At 46.1% G+C, this 14,126-nt stretch overlaps 1 protein-coding gene across 2 annotated transcripts in view; it reads right to left on the bottom strand.

Moving 5' to 3' along the window:
- Positions 1-14,126, bottom strand: part of LOC144720031 (papilin-like) — a 52,703-nt gene that overhangs the window by 31,235 nt on the left and 7,342 nt on the right. For both annotated transcript variants that reach the window (XM_078596458.1, XM_078596457.1), the window contains exons 4-6: positions 11,301-11,361; positions 5,018-5,120; positions 2,994-3,124 (exon numbers count right to left, since the gene is read on the bottom strand). In XM_078596458.1, coding sequence (XP_078452584.1) covers positions 2,994-3,124; positions 5,018-5,120; positions 11,301-11,361 — 295 coding nt within the window. The remainder of the gene's footprint in view (positions 1-2,993; positions 3,125-5,017; positions 5,121-11,300; positions 11,362-14,126) is intronic.

Below are 14,126 nucleotides of genomic sequence, written 5' to 3' on the forward strand. Positions count from 1 at the left end.
CGTCATTATACCAAAACGTTTCAGGAAATCTACGCTGCTGAAAAAGTGCATCTCATACGCGTGACGGCTTGGTAACAAATATACGTTCTTGTGAAATGCCAATGAAATTAGGTGACATCAATCTATAAACAATTTTGTTTTAAAATTATTCCAGCAAGGCCGGCTGATGCAAAAATCTCATGGTTGTGTACCAGAATTCCGTTTGGACGGTGTCCTTTCCCCGATTGTCTACCTGGGGATACACTTCGAGATGAACAGATTCCCCTCGACGTGAAAGCAATTATTATTTGTGAAAGGTGTCTATTACACTGGTCAACACACTTTTTCTGGCATAAGGTATGCCAACGGTTCTAAGGTCATTTTGGGGTGCTGATTCCAAATCTGGCATCAGTTTTTGTCTATCACATCAGGTTTTAGAGATATCAAATTTTGCATTTTCAATAAAAACTGCAGAAGAAAAATATTAAATAAATGTGGATATCTACATAAAATTATATTATAAACACACTATCCTAAAAATACAGCAACATATTTTAACACTAAAGCAGTCACTGACTCGCAACAACTTGCAATCATAAGTGACAGAGTTTATTTCGGGTAAAATCAATGAAAATGGGGTATGCCGATAGCATAAAAATTAGATGTGATAGAGCAAATCTGAGATCAGATTTGGAATCAGCACCCTGAAATTAGTCTAAAACAGCTGCAAAAGTCCAGGCCAGAATTTTTTTTTTTTGTTGACCAGTGTTACCCTTCACATTAAGCGTGAAACCCCAATCGTTTTTTGCAGTGGCTTTGAGGCAACATCATTGAACACCCGTGCCTTGGACAGACACCTCCCCCGACATACGCCCGTCTGGGCGGCACTCTGAGCCACACCTATGTCTGTGCCATGATAAGTGGAACCAGTCAATGTCGGGGTGGGGAGGTAGGCGGAGTGTGTGGGGTGGGGGAAAGAAAACCCTGTTGTTAAAGGGCATTCGTGACCACACAAAAAACCCTGGGATGTGCAGTATGTGCTCACTCACACCGAAAACAATGTGGATGGAATCCAACCACACACCATGCCTCCGTGGACAATTTAAAACGCGATTGTTCCACGGTCAAAAAAATGTACTGTGCAGATTGTTTTTTTTTGCCTGCAAAATCTGGAACTTGCAAAACTATAGGAACACGGTTGGGTCTTAATGCGGTTTGGTTAAATGTGTAGGTTCATTGTGTAAACACTTGGAACTGGCTACAACGCTGAAGCAGCTCTCAAAGTGCCCTGACTCGACCCTGAGGCTCAGCGGAGAGCAACGCATCTAACGCACGCTCAATTGACGACTCTGCAGCAGACCCTCTCAGTTTCAACTTGCCCTGCAAACAATCGCCTGTGCTGAACCGCATCAGAACATCACGTGGCACTTTGTGTCCGTCTCCTACACCAATGGACGATGAATAACGGCCCACAGTGCAACTGCGGACACCAATCCCAAACCAAGGGCCACTTCGTAACACCACCGCCAGCTTCGATGATTCACCAGCAGCGTTTTAGGTATTTGCTCGACTACTGCTGTCAACCCACCAACCCCGACATTAACATATCAACATTGTTGTTGGATTCCCCGCGATACGAAATGAAAATCATTCTTAAGTGCGAATTGGCAAAGCACATTAACATTTTGTAACTGTGCTTGGATATACATGTGAAGCACTTACATTGTAGCCTGAGGTTAGCGTTACACAATGTTGGCCTTTTCAATAAGTCTCTGGTTTCAATTAGGCTGTGGTTTTAAATAGCATGTGGTTTAATTAGTTTGCGGTTGAATTATTAGAACCCTATGAATAACAATTATAAAAGTGCTTGACAATTGTTCATTCATATTTAGGATTAAGCTTGCATTTACACTCAGGACTATCGATTGGGAGGAGTGTGAAATCTGAACTTGATCCGAGTCAACCTCCTTCAGCAACTGGCACTGACCAGCGTGGTAAAGTAAGGTCAAACAACCTCGCATGAACAATATGGAATGGGTGGGGGGGGGCGGTGTTTATCCAACGATGTTGAGAGGCGCGTGCTTGGAATCACATCGAGAGGCGGAAAGAGGAACACGTGGAGAGAGAAGATGGAGACGTTGTAATTGACTGAAGAAAAGTAAGCGGTCTTGGACAGGATACAGCTCTTGGACAAGACACATCTCTTGGACAAGACCCATCTCTTGAAGGGACACTGACTGGTGGGCAATACAAACAATGGGAGTGGCTGCCAACAGAGAGAACGCTTTTGTGGCTACATCCACCATGGAGATGGAGTGATGGAATCGGCTCGTTTGCGAGTGCCAAGCGGATCACTGCATGACACGACCTTGAGCGATGGTGACGACTTAGAGAGACCTGTACCCAACAATGCATAGATCATGGCTACGTGTGTATGTTGAACTTCATTCGCACCGTACGTAGCCAACCGTGCTAATCGGATGTGCGGGGGAAGGACAACAAACTAAACACAAAACGCAGTTCGAATGATGATGATGAATGGCGTTTAAGAGTTTTTCCATGCATAAAAACAGTTAACTTCCTGAAAAAGTAGCTTGGCGGAGCCTTGATCCAGCAATGTATTGATTAATTATTGCTGTTAATGTTGATGCTACCATTTGTTGCCAGGTCGCTTCTGAAAAATAATTATTCACTCAATAGACTTGACCTGGTAAAATAAAAAAAATGATGTTGTTTTCATTTACTTATTTATGGCTATGTGCTTCCCTTCCCTATACTTTGCACTCGGAAAGGGTTTTATTTGTATTGTGCATTGTTGTAACTTTCTGACCCACCGCCTTACCAGACATCTGTAAAAGAAACAGAGCTTTGCAGCTCGTCGGATATCTCCAGAATAAATAAAAGATTGCGATTGTGCTCGAGCATGGAGAGCTGTTGGATGGGGGAGTGTGGGGGGGAGGGGGGGCCTTATTTGGGGGCCCAATGGATGGAGGGGGGGGGGATGACCTCCTTACCCGGCACACCCCTTGCACGCACACATCTCGGCCGCCCGGCTCGCAGGGCGTGCCGTCCGCCACGGCCTCTGCTTGGCGCACGAAGAAGTTGTGACCGCGCACCATGCAGTTCAGCTCGCATTTATTGTGGGCTGGTCGCGAGCGGGTGGGCGAGGGGGCATGCGCACAACACAGGGGCAACGTGTATGAAATAAGGAAGAAGAAGAGAAAAGGTACGCATTACATTTCGCTGGATTATGTAACGCCTTCCTAACATTTGCGTTCCATCCTTTGTGAAGCGTTCCATTTTTCATATTCTTAGGGTTTTTTCGGTAAAGTCACGTAGGTAAAAAATAAAAATTAATAAAAGTAAAATAAAAATTAAATACAAATCACGACGTTTCGGAGGCATCCGTCTTCAGGTGGAACAGTCACAGCACGACTGCTGTATTCAGGGCCTACCTTGGCTCCTCCCACCCTCAACCAGTATATATACAAATACTGTTTCTTGGAATTTCTCTCACTTGATACAACTATCGTGCTGTGACGGTTCCACCTGAAGACGGAAGCTTGTGTTGCCTCCGAAACGTCGTGATTTTTATTTTACTTTTATTAATTAAAATGTTTTACCTACGTGACTTTACCGAAAAAAATCTAAGAATATGAATCCTTGCAGTCACGAAAGCTTCAAATCTAGAAGCGTTCCGTTCGCGAAAATGTCGTCGCGTTTTTACGAGCCCTGCAACCAAAGGGCGTCACACTGAGAGACGATGACAGATGTAAGTGACACCAATTTACTGTGCACGTGCTTTATGAGATAGCCATGATTAATAACCCATGTCAATGGATGACGTCCACCTGACTCCCTGTCATTCATGGGGGTTGTTTGACCATACTTCACCACGCTAGTCAGTGTGGGTTTGGCGTAGAGAGGGCCCAGAGTCTATTCAAACAATCACTCACCGCTGTTGTTTGTTATCGCTGGAAATTGAACACAGATTTCTGGGTTTATAGCGGAGTGCAGAGACCGGCGCTCCACCTACACGCCCCACTGCATCACACTGCGTTATACAGCACACCACAACAGGCGCCCACAAAGGAACCCCCAAAATACCATGGTGACGCAAAACTCACCAAATAAAAATGCCACAGCATTCCTGGGATTGAATAAAACGATAATAAGGCCGTTAAACTCAAGACTCTCCGCTGGAGGCATTCATTAGAGGTATCGGTTTTATTGATTCTGGAACGATCTCGCAGGCTAATGGAGGAGATTAACGGCTGTAGCTGACGTGGAGATGGTGAAAGGAGGCCAGCCAACGCCGACGCACCTCGGGGTACGGCTACTCCGCCCTCACCGTTTTCAGGAGGACCTTCCCGATGCTAATTTACATTGACTACCGCAAAACCGCCAGCAACCTGCACACTTCTGAATCGATCCCCTGCCACGGCCAATGTCAGGAGGCGAGCGATATTCGAATTGGCCCCCGGGGTCAAAAAATACAGCGAAGAAATACCTTCACGCATTGCATTCTCAATCAAAGGGCCCCCCAAAATAGTTGGATGCCCGGGGTGAAATGCCAGAGGAGGACACCTTTGAGGCCTGATGATTCTTTCCGAGGCCCTCTCCTCCCTACCTGCACACCCCCCCCCCCCTTACCACGTCTGCTTCCCCCACCACCACACGCAACTTTCATCTCAGGTTCACACGACGACTCTGCATGTGACGCGCGCGTGCGGTGGCCGTACCTCCGTAGAACGCGACCCACTTGTGCATTCGGCCCTCTCCTCCCCACCTGCACCCCCATCATGTCCCCTGCCCCCACCACCACACTCAACTCTCATCTCACGGTCACACGACGACTCTGTATGTGACGCGCGCGTGCAGTGGCCGTACCTCCGTAGAACGCGACCCACTTGTGCATTCGGCCCTCTCCTCCCCACCTGCACCCCCATCATGTCCCCTGCCCCCACCACCACACTCAACTCTCATCTCACGGTCACACGACGACTCTGCATGTGACGCGTGCGTGCGGTGGCCGTACCTCCGTAGTACGGGACCCACTTGTGCATTCGGCCCTCGAACTCGCGCTGCTCGTGCTGCGCGCACTGCTCCTCGCGGTGCTCGCGCGAGCCGTCCGGACAGCTCTGTATGCACCACCACAAAGACAAAGATCCCCCGTATAGCCTTAACAGACTGTTGGGGAAAGTGCTGTTAGTGAGAACTTATGAATGAAGGGGTTGGTGGCCATCGCCACGCTCGGTCGCCTTGAGCTCCCACTGTGAGACGCTGTTTTACACTCCGCACCAGGCACTCACTTATGGCTGAGTAAACCTGGCGGAGGACCAGCAACGATTTTTTTTTATATTTGTCAGCGATGTTGGGCGTGAGTGGGAATGAAACTCTGATAACCAGGTTCTTAGCACTCCCCGCACACACACACACACGCACGCGTGCAGTGAGATTTATATAACACAAAACATTGCACTTGGATGAATTGTCTCTCTCTCTGCCTCTCTTTTGAGTTATCTTCTCGAGGGCGGGTCCTTAGTTTAAGCTCCCTTCATCTTACCCAATCCACCTCGCCTCTCTTCACCTCACAACTCATCACCATTGCTCGGGTTCTTGAGCCATGATGAAGGAAGGATGGTCCAGGTGGCTTCCCATTGCCTCTCCTCTCTCAGCATTGTTTTTTGTGTTGGGTGACACTATCATGGGACAGAGTTTAACGTTATACCCAGGACACACTTTTGAATGTATAAAGCAGGGGTCCTCAAACTTTTTAAACAGGGGGCCAGTTCACTGTCCCTCAGACCGTTGGAGGGCCGGACTATAGTTAAAAAAAACTATGAACAAATTCCTATGCACACTGCATATATCTTATTTTGAAGTGAAGAAACAAAACGGGAACAATTACAATATTTAAAATGAAGAACAAGTAAAGTTAAATCAACAAACTTGCCAGTATTTCAATGGGAACTATGGGCCTGCTTTTGGCTAATGAGATGGTCAATGTCCGGTTCCATATTTGTCACTGCTAGTCGTAACAAGTGATGCAAGTGTGCATCCGTTAGTCTAGATCTGGTTGGAGATTTCAAATGTTTCATTCTGGAATAAGTTTGTTCACAGACATAAGCGCTGCCAAAGATGGTTGCCATTTTGAGTGCATGGTTCCTGAGATGAGGATATGTCTCAGAGGGGAGAAATGCATAGAAATTATGAAGGCTGCTTGACTTGAATGCGTCTTTCAGAGAGTCACAATTATGCAGTTCAGCCAGTTCTATTTGGTAAATTGTATCCACATTTTCAATGTCAATAGAAAATGGGTTACGGAAAAGCTGTATGTCCTGTTCATGGAGATGAAGCTCTTTAAATCTAAATTGGAACTCCTTTTGCAATTTTTCCAGTGAATCCACACATGTTTTGTTTGGGAATGCAACCAATGGTTTTTCCGCTAACTGATTTTGAGTTGTGGGGAGATGGCAGAAGTTTTCCTCCTTCACTTGTTTGATGAGGAGGCCTAATTTTACTTCAAATGCTTTGACATGTGATTGCATATCACAGATGAGCTTCCCCTTTCCTTGAAGTTGCACATTGAAACTGTTGAGTAGCTCTGTTACATTTGTCAGAAAGGCAAGGTGCCATTTCCATTCTGCATCATTGAGCTCTGGTACTTCTTTGTTTTTTGAAAACAGAAAAGCTGTAATCTGTGGATGTAAGTCATAAAAACGTTTCAAAACTCTCCCTCGACTCAGCCAACGGACGTCTGTGTGGTACAGAACATCTTCATAGTCAACATTTAGCTCAGACAGAAATTCCTGAAATTGTCTGTGGTTTAGTGCATGAGCTCTAATGAGTTAACAGAGTCCCACTTCAGTAATTTACTACACAGCGCTTGTTGGTGGATGAGGCAGTGTATGGCTATTGGACGAGAATGGTTATGTTTGTCCATCTCTTGGTTAATGCGAGCAATTACTCCTTTCTTAGACCCCACCATGCTAGGAGCACCATCAGTTGTCACACTGGCTAGTTTAGCCCAGTTCAGCTCCAAACCATTCACAGTTTGGCAAACCTTTGCATAGATATCCTCTCCTATAGTTGTTCCTTTGATGCTTTGCAGTGCAGCAAGCTCTTCTGTGACTTTGAAATAGTCATTCGTCCCACGAATAAAAATTAGAAGTTGTGCAGAATCACGAACATCATTGCTTTCGTCGAGTGCCAAGGAAAAATAGGAAAGTTTTTTTTTGGAGTTTTGCAAATGCTGATGGAAATTGTCTCCCATTTCTTCAATCCTCCGTGTAATTGTAGGTCCTGAAAGACTCACTGTACTAAATAAATCGGCCTTCTCTGGACACATCTCTTTGGCAACAGGAAGAAGGCATTCTTGAACAAATTCTCCCTCAACGAATGGTCTGCCAGTGCACGCTATTAGCTTGGCAACTTGAAAACTTGCTCGCAGTGATGAAATATTTAGCTGCTTCTGCTTCACAAAAGTATTTTGCTGAGTTGTTAATGTATTTTTCAGTTTTAATATTTTATCTTTTCTCACTTCTCCGACCAAACAATCATATTTATCTTTATGTTGAGTTTCATAGTGTCGACGTAAATTGTATTCTTTGAACACAGACATTATATTCTGGCATATCAGACACACAGCTCTTTCCTTGTACTGCATGAAAAAGTAATCATAAGTCCACTGTTTTTTGAATATCCTACACTCCGAGTAAATTTTTCTCTTTCTTGACATCATTGTGTCCTAGGGAGTCAAAATTGCTATTAGTAAAATACCAATATATATACAGCGCTACAAAAACAATATACAGTACCAGCAATAACTTTGCCCACACAGAGACATACAGACTGCACTGCCCATCAATGCAGTCTGATTGGGGGAACTCCGCTTTTACCCCAGGCTCACACTGGTGCGGGTGCCATTAAAAAGTTAATTACACCTGCAGTTTTGTTCACAGATCGCAGCCCAATGAGTGCTCACCAGCGCAGCCCAATTAGTGCTCACCAGCGCAGCCCAATTAGTGCTCACAAGCGCAGCCCAATTAGTGACCATGGGCCGGATAAATGCCCTCGGTGGGCCGCATGTGGCCCGCGGGCCGTAGTTTGAGGACCCCTGGTATAAAGTGTGACAGGCGCACTGTAGACACAAGGGAAGCATGCCTAATTCAGAGAGTGTGAAGAGGAGTTTACAAAAAAAACAAGGGGTAAAAGGCTACAGGCGAGAGAGAGAATTGCGATGCTATTATGGTTGAAGTGCATGGGCAGACAAAATCACGAAGAAGCCTATGACCAAATTACCCAGAGTGCACTCATCACATCGCAGAAGCTAAGCGAGACTGAACTTGGGGGAGTGCTTGCACGTCAGACCATCGTGCATAAAACAGGTGCACAGCAGACTGCTGCAGGGCAATATCTTCAGCAGAGGGCAGTGCCGCAAAACATCTATTGTTGTACTGGTCTCCTATGTCCCCACATCTATGCTCCCTGTCTTCATCAGCCTCCAGGACCCCCACGGTCCGGGGAGGTCGTCATCCAGCAGTGGATTATTGACAAAAGGGCTGCACATGCACACAGAGAGAGAGATAGCCACGGTCGCAGGCAGAAGAGGAAAGTCCTGATGTTGAACCGGAACATCAGCAGAGTGTCAGCCGTGTCGAGATTTATGTCTGCGGGGTGAATAATGTAACAAGTCGGGGCGCAGAACAGGTCACGCAGCTCGCCGCTTTCGCTGCTGGGGCGAGAGGCAGGAGGACCAGACCCCTCGGGGTCACGGCCACAACTTTAGCGACGGGGTCTTCCGCACTGGATGATTAAATGAACGCGGGGAGAGACGGTGAAGAATTGTTCACCCAAACAAAAACAAACATTCTGGAGTGGCACGCGAGGCACTGCCTTGTTACAGAAAGGAATTCTCCCTCGTTTGTAGCCTTCTACCCCTTCTGCCCACGACCGTGGCTATCTCTCTCCCTCTCTGTGTGCATGTGAAGCCCTTTTGTCAATAATCCACTGCTGGATGACGACCTCCCCGCACCGTGGGACTCCTGGAGGCTATTTGAGCGGACCTCACCACACTGGTCAGTGCGGGAGGATGATGAAGACAGGGAGCATACATGTGGGGACATAGAAGACCAGTACAACAATAGATATTTTGACTTGCCAGGCAACGGCCTACAGTAGAATCCCTCTGAACGACGGTAATTGGTTCCATGAAACTGGCCGTTAAGTGATTTGGTCGTTAAGCTAGCATAGGAAATACGCGTTAAAGGCTTAATTCGTTCCGACAGCATCGAAAGTCACCCTTTTTCACCCAAAAACCGTACTTGATGATATTTTAACAATGGCTATTAATACATAAATATACTAACGACATTATAAACACACATTGAAAAAAAACGTGGTTAATCAATGCATTCATATTTACTGTACCTACAACAGCCCGTCGTTAACAAGGGAATGGTCGGCAAAGCCGAATACATTGTCAAAGAGGAATGCAAAAGGTTGATTTTGAACACGAAGAGAGGGGGCAAAATTATAAATCAAGATTTTTACAATTAATTCTGTGATCAAATCACCCCCCCCCTCCTCCCCCCGATCAGCCGCCAAGATCTCCACTCTCTGGGTGGTCTGAATCCAACAGTGGATTGACAAGAGGGCTCTGACTCGTGCGCGTGTTCAGGTGCGATGTGACCTGGGGTCATTCACACGGCTGACATTGAGAAGTGGAATATTTCGTGTTATCTAGATTTGAAGCTTTCGTGACTGCAAGGATTAATATTCTTAGGTTTTTTCGGTAAAGTCACGTAGGTAAAAAAAATTAATTCATAAAAGTAAAATAAAAATAAAATAAAATAAAAAATCACGACGTTTCGGAGGCAACACAAGCTTCCGTCTTCAGGTGGAACCGTCACAGCACGATTGCTGTATCAAGTAAGATACAGATCCTCTTATCAAGTAAGATACAGATCCTCTTGCTTGATACAGCAATCGTGCTGTGACGGTTCCACCTGAAGACGGAAGCTTGTGTTGCCTCCGAAACGTCGTGATTTTAATTTTATTTTTTATTCTACTTTTATTGATTTTAATTTTAATTTTTTACCTACGTGACTTTACCGAAAAAACCTAAGAGTATTTCGTGTATTTTTTTCAAGTCGAATTTCCCGTTCATGTATTTTAGCGAGTTGACTCAACGTCCTGTTCACCAAAACAGAATTGTTTCTCTTCAACGGCTACTGCCGTGATTTACGCGTAGTTTTTTTACGGTGGCTTCCCCAATTGTAACCTTCTGTGACTTGATGGAATTCGTTGCGTGTAGTTTGTGTCTTATCGTAGAACGTGTTCATCGTCTCCTTCAATCGATTAAATTTTATCAAATATAAAAGGGTCGTATCATGATTTGAAGCTTTCGTGACTGCAGGAATTCATACTCTTTGGTTCTTTCGGTAAAGTCACGTAGATAGAAACATAAATAATAGATCACGACGTTTCGATGAGCAATGGAAAGCTGTTGTTGCGATCGAAACGTCGTGATCTATTATTTATTTTTCTATGTACGTGACTTTACCAAAAGAACCCAAGGGTATAAAGGATCTAGTTCGCTTTCATCCTGTTTGTGAGTAGGCAACTAATTTTGGAAAGATATACATTTCCACCTGGCCTATAGATTTTCCAAATCACTTTTTACGTGACTAAATGAAACGTATTTGAATACAAAAACGAATCGTAAACCAGGTAAAGGAGTACAGACTGCTACCGGGGGGGAAATACCTTCCACCTAACAGCGGGAACAGTCCAGGATTATTCTCTCTTGTCGATGCAAGCACTACCATAGAGCTCCTTCATCGAGTGCTTTTTAACATGAATTGGAAAACACCACCCCCTGACAGTGAAATCGTTTCCATCGCCACCCCGCACCCAGCCACTACCACTCAGTGGTGCCGCTATGAAGCAGGCGGTGCAACTGCCCCAGTGTCACGTGGGTCGAGAGGGGCCCAGGTGCTGGGCTACGAAGAGAGAGGGAAAATACCCAGGAGGCCACTTTCCATTGCTCACACTCGGGGCCCATACCAACCACTGTACCCACTGGATTCATGTTTTCATGCGCCGAGCCAAAAACACATCAGTGAAATAAAGCAATGCATGCCCCTGTGGTCCTGAAGGACTGTTAGAAGGGCCCTTTTGTCCTTCCTTTGACAACGCATCTATCCTTTTCCTCACTCGAGAACTGCAATAAAGTCTTCCACAAAGCGCGGCACACAAACGCGTCCGATTTGGATTTATTTTATTTCAATCCTCACGACCGGAATGTCCCTCCTCACCTCCGTGTTGCACAAAGCGTACGTCCTTTCTGACCCCGTGCAGTGCGAGCCGACATTGTTCCTGCGAAGGAACGAGAGAGAAACGTTACCAGCTCCATAAAATCACCGCCTATGCATTGACACACGGGAAAATCCTCCGCAGGAATTTATCGCCCCTATAAAAAGGCGTTACATTTCTTAAAAGGACTTGACTGGTGACGTGGGGTGGTGGGGAAAGGGGGCACAGTGCCAAGGTTTGACCAAACAAAGAGCACCAGAAGTTGGCGGTACACGGCCTTCTCTTGTGCTCTCTGCGTGAGCACGCATTTGGGGCCGAGGGCGCCGCCTCTTTGGCAGTGAAAGGCGAAGGAGGGTTGTGAATTCATCTGGGAAGTGTTTTCAGAGTCACTCGCTGGGCGAGCGCCCACGCTGCGGGGCCGTGAGCTTCGGGCACCGAAGGACGCCAACTGCCAAAACAAACAACGACCCGCCGTCACGAGTCCTGTTTGCGCGCTTCCTAAAGTCGTTCGCAAACTCTGATGACGAGAACTCGAGCGCAAAGGTTCGGCGACGTGGTTGTGTGCACTTTGTCTGGCCCAGGAGGCCCAGGGTGACGTTGCCTGCGTGTGGCCTGCGAATGTACAGGAGGCCTCTACGAGGAGGAAGATACCAAATCGTGTGACGTTATGCTGCCACTGCGACGATCACAATCGCCAGAAATGCACCCCATCTTCTCGTTCCTCGAAAATTAAGCACAGTTGAGCCTGGGTAGTGCTTGGATGGGCGATCACCATGGCTAAAAGCAGGTGATATAGGCTGCGGGGCTACATTGGTGGGGCAGCAGTGTTGCTGTGCTGTGCTCACACCTTACCTTCACCAACCCACGCTGATCAGTGTGGTGGAGTGTGACCAAATAACCACTTTGACCCGCGCCGCGTTGGCGAGACCCTCATCTCAGGGGTGCCACCACTGAGCACGACAAAAAAGAACTGAGACCGGCGGAGGGGAAAACTGCACTTAGCTGACAAAAACCCGGGACCTTTGACGGTTCATTTTTTTTTCTGAGACGGCTCACAGCTTTTCAAGGACAGTTACTTCAAAAAGAGGACAATGCTAAGGAATGCAAGACAGGTGGCAACTGTAGCCTCATCCGGCAGTGGACTGACTAAGCTTGTACATGTACAGAGCCGCCAATGATGGGGGCGAGAGTCTATTAGACCGAGGAGGGCGGCTGAGCAAGCCAGCACAGATTCTTGGCACGTGACGACGGCCTGAGTAACAAGTAGCTTGATAGCAAAGAGAATTATATTCTTTTACGAAAATTCTCGTAGCGTCCAGACCACAATTTAAGATGGCTCAAGGATGTAAGAATGTGCCTAAGCGCTGGGTGTGGCATTTTTGTGGCTGTCTCCGTTCAACCATAAAATTCCACGCTTAGCCTCCACATCAAATGAGCAAAACAAATCTATGTCTGGGCTCGAATAAAGCAGGCTCGCGGGCAGCCAAACGCGGCAGGTGAAAGCGACGCTTTGTCAAGCACGAGGAAGCCTCGATTCCATGTTCATATGTCGTCCTACGCGTGGCGACGGTGGATCACGTTATATCGACGATCGGCTGATCGATACGTTATCTGGCGTAACTCTATCGCTAGCCGGTGTGACTTTTTTTTTCGTTCTCGGACACCGGCCCGATTTAACACTACAAATATACGATTGACAGTTGGGGGGGGGGGGGGGAAGAGACCACGTAAGGATGGGATGATGGCTGCGTTATTTCCAATGTTGTCCGGCCGCATACGCAATTACATTTCAGGATATTTCAAAATCATCCAAAAACAAAACATACCCGTGATGCTTAAGCCAGAAGAATGCAATTTTTCACCACCGTGACATATTTTTGTTACCTAATACCAACACTCCTAGCAACTTGTTCAAACATAGAATTGCCCCCCCCCACCGCCCCACCACCGTGTGTGTCATCAAGCATGCTGCGTTCACAAAAATAATGAAAGATTCGTTTTACGAAATAAATGAATTAATTTGCTGTATACCGGTGCCAATGCCCCCAGGTGTCCATGCCTTGGAGCTGGCATCGCCAAGCATTGGTGTTATCTGCAACATTTGCTTAACACAATCCAAGTGAATGTGTCCCATAATAAGAATGACGTCTGACTGCTATACACATGTTTGAGCTTTCTCAATTCTCTTTGAGCAATCTGAGGCAGCAAGGTGTCAGTGGGAGGCGGTGTGGCAAGTAGGTTGCCAGCCTATCCATGCTAATATTAAACATTCTTCACTAATACCCATATATTTCCTTTAGCATGCAAGATGTGCAATGTCTACAAGCAGGACCTTCTTGAAAGGTGTTCTTGGGACTCCTAAGTAAAAAAGAAAAGTCACTTTTGCAAATAACCATTATTTACCTACAATATGGCCATTCACAAAAAAAAATATTTAAAACTGAGAGGAAATAAATAGTTGTATCTATAGACTTGCTTCAGTTCCTGTGACTAAATCAGTTTATGCACAGGTGCCGGATGGATTGTTGTATCGCAGGATCGCGAGAAGTGGAGGCGGTTTGGAGGGGCCTTCATCCAGCAGTGGACTGATCAAGACTGATTATGATAATAGACAAGCTTCCAGGGCATCCCAACAACCCTGCCTTTCATACAATCAGAGGCTCATGCTTATCTTAGTTTTCATTCTCGAGTAATACGGGGAATGATTGACACAACGTGTTTCAACAATTAATTCACAACCAAAACTTGATTTATATTTTTTGTATATTTTAAACAACCATAGATGGTATGTATCTAATCATTCCCTAATTTTAGAGAATACAAAATGT

The sequence above is a fragment of the Lampetra planeri genome, chromosome 7, assembly GCF_965212315.1.
Source record: "Lampetra planeri chromosome 7, kcLamPlan1.2.h2, whole genome shotgun sequence".
Classification (NCBI taxonomy): domain Eukaryota; kingdom Metazoa; phylum Chordata; class Hyperoartia; order Petromyzontiformes; family Petromyzontidae; genus Lampetra; species Lampetra planeri.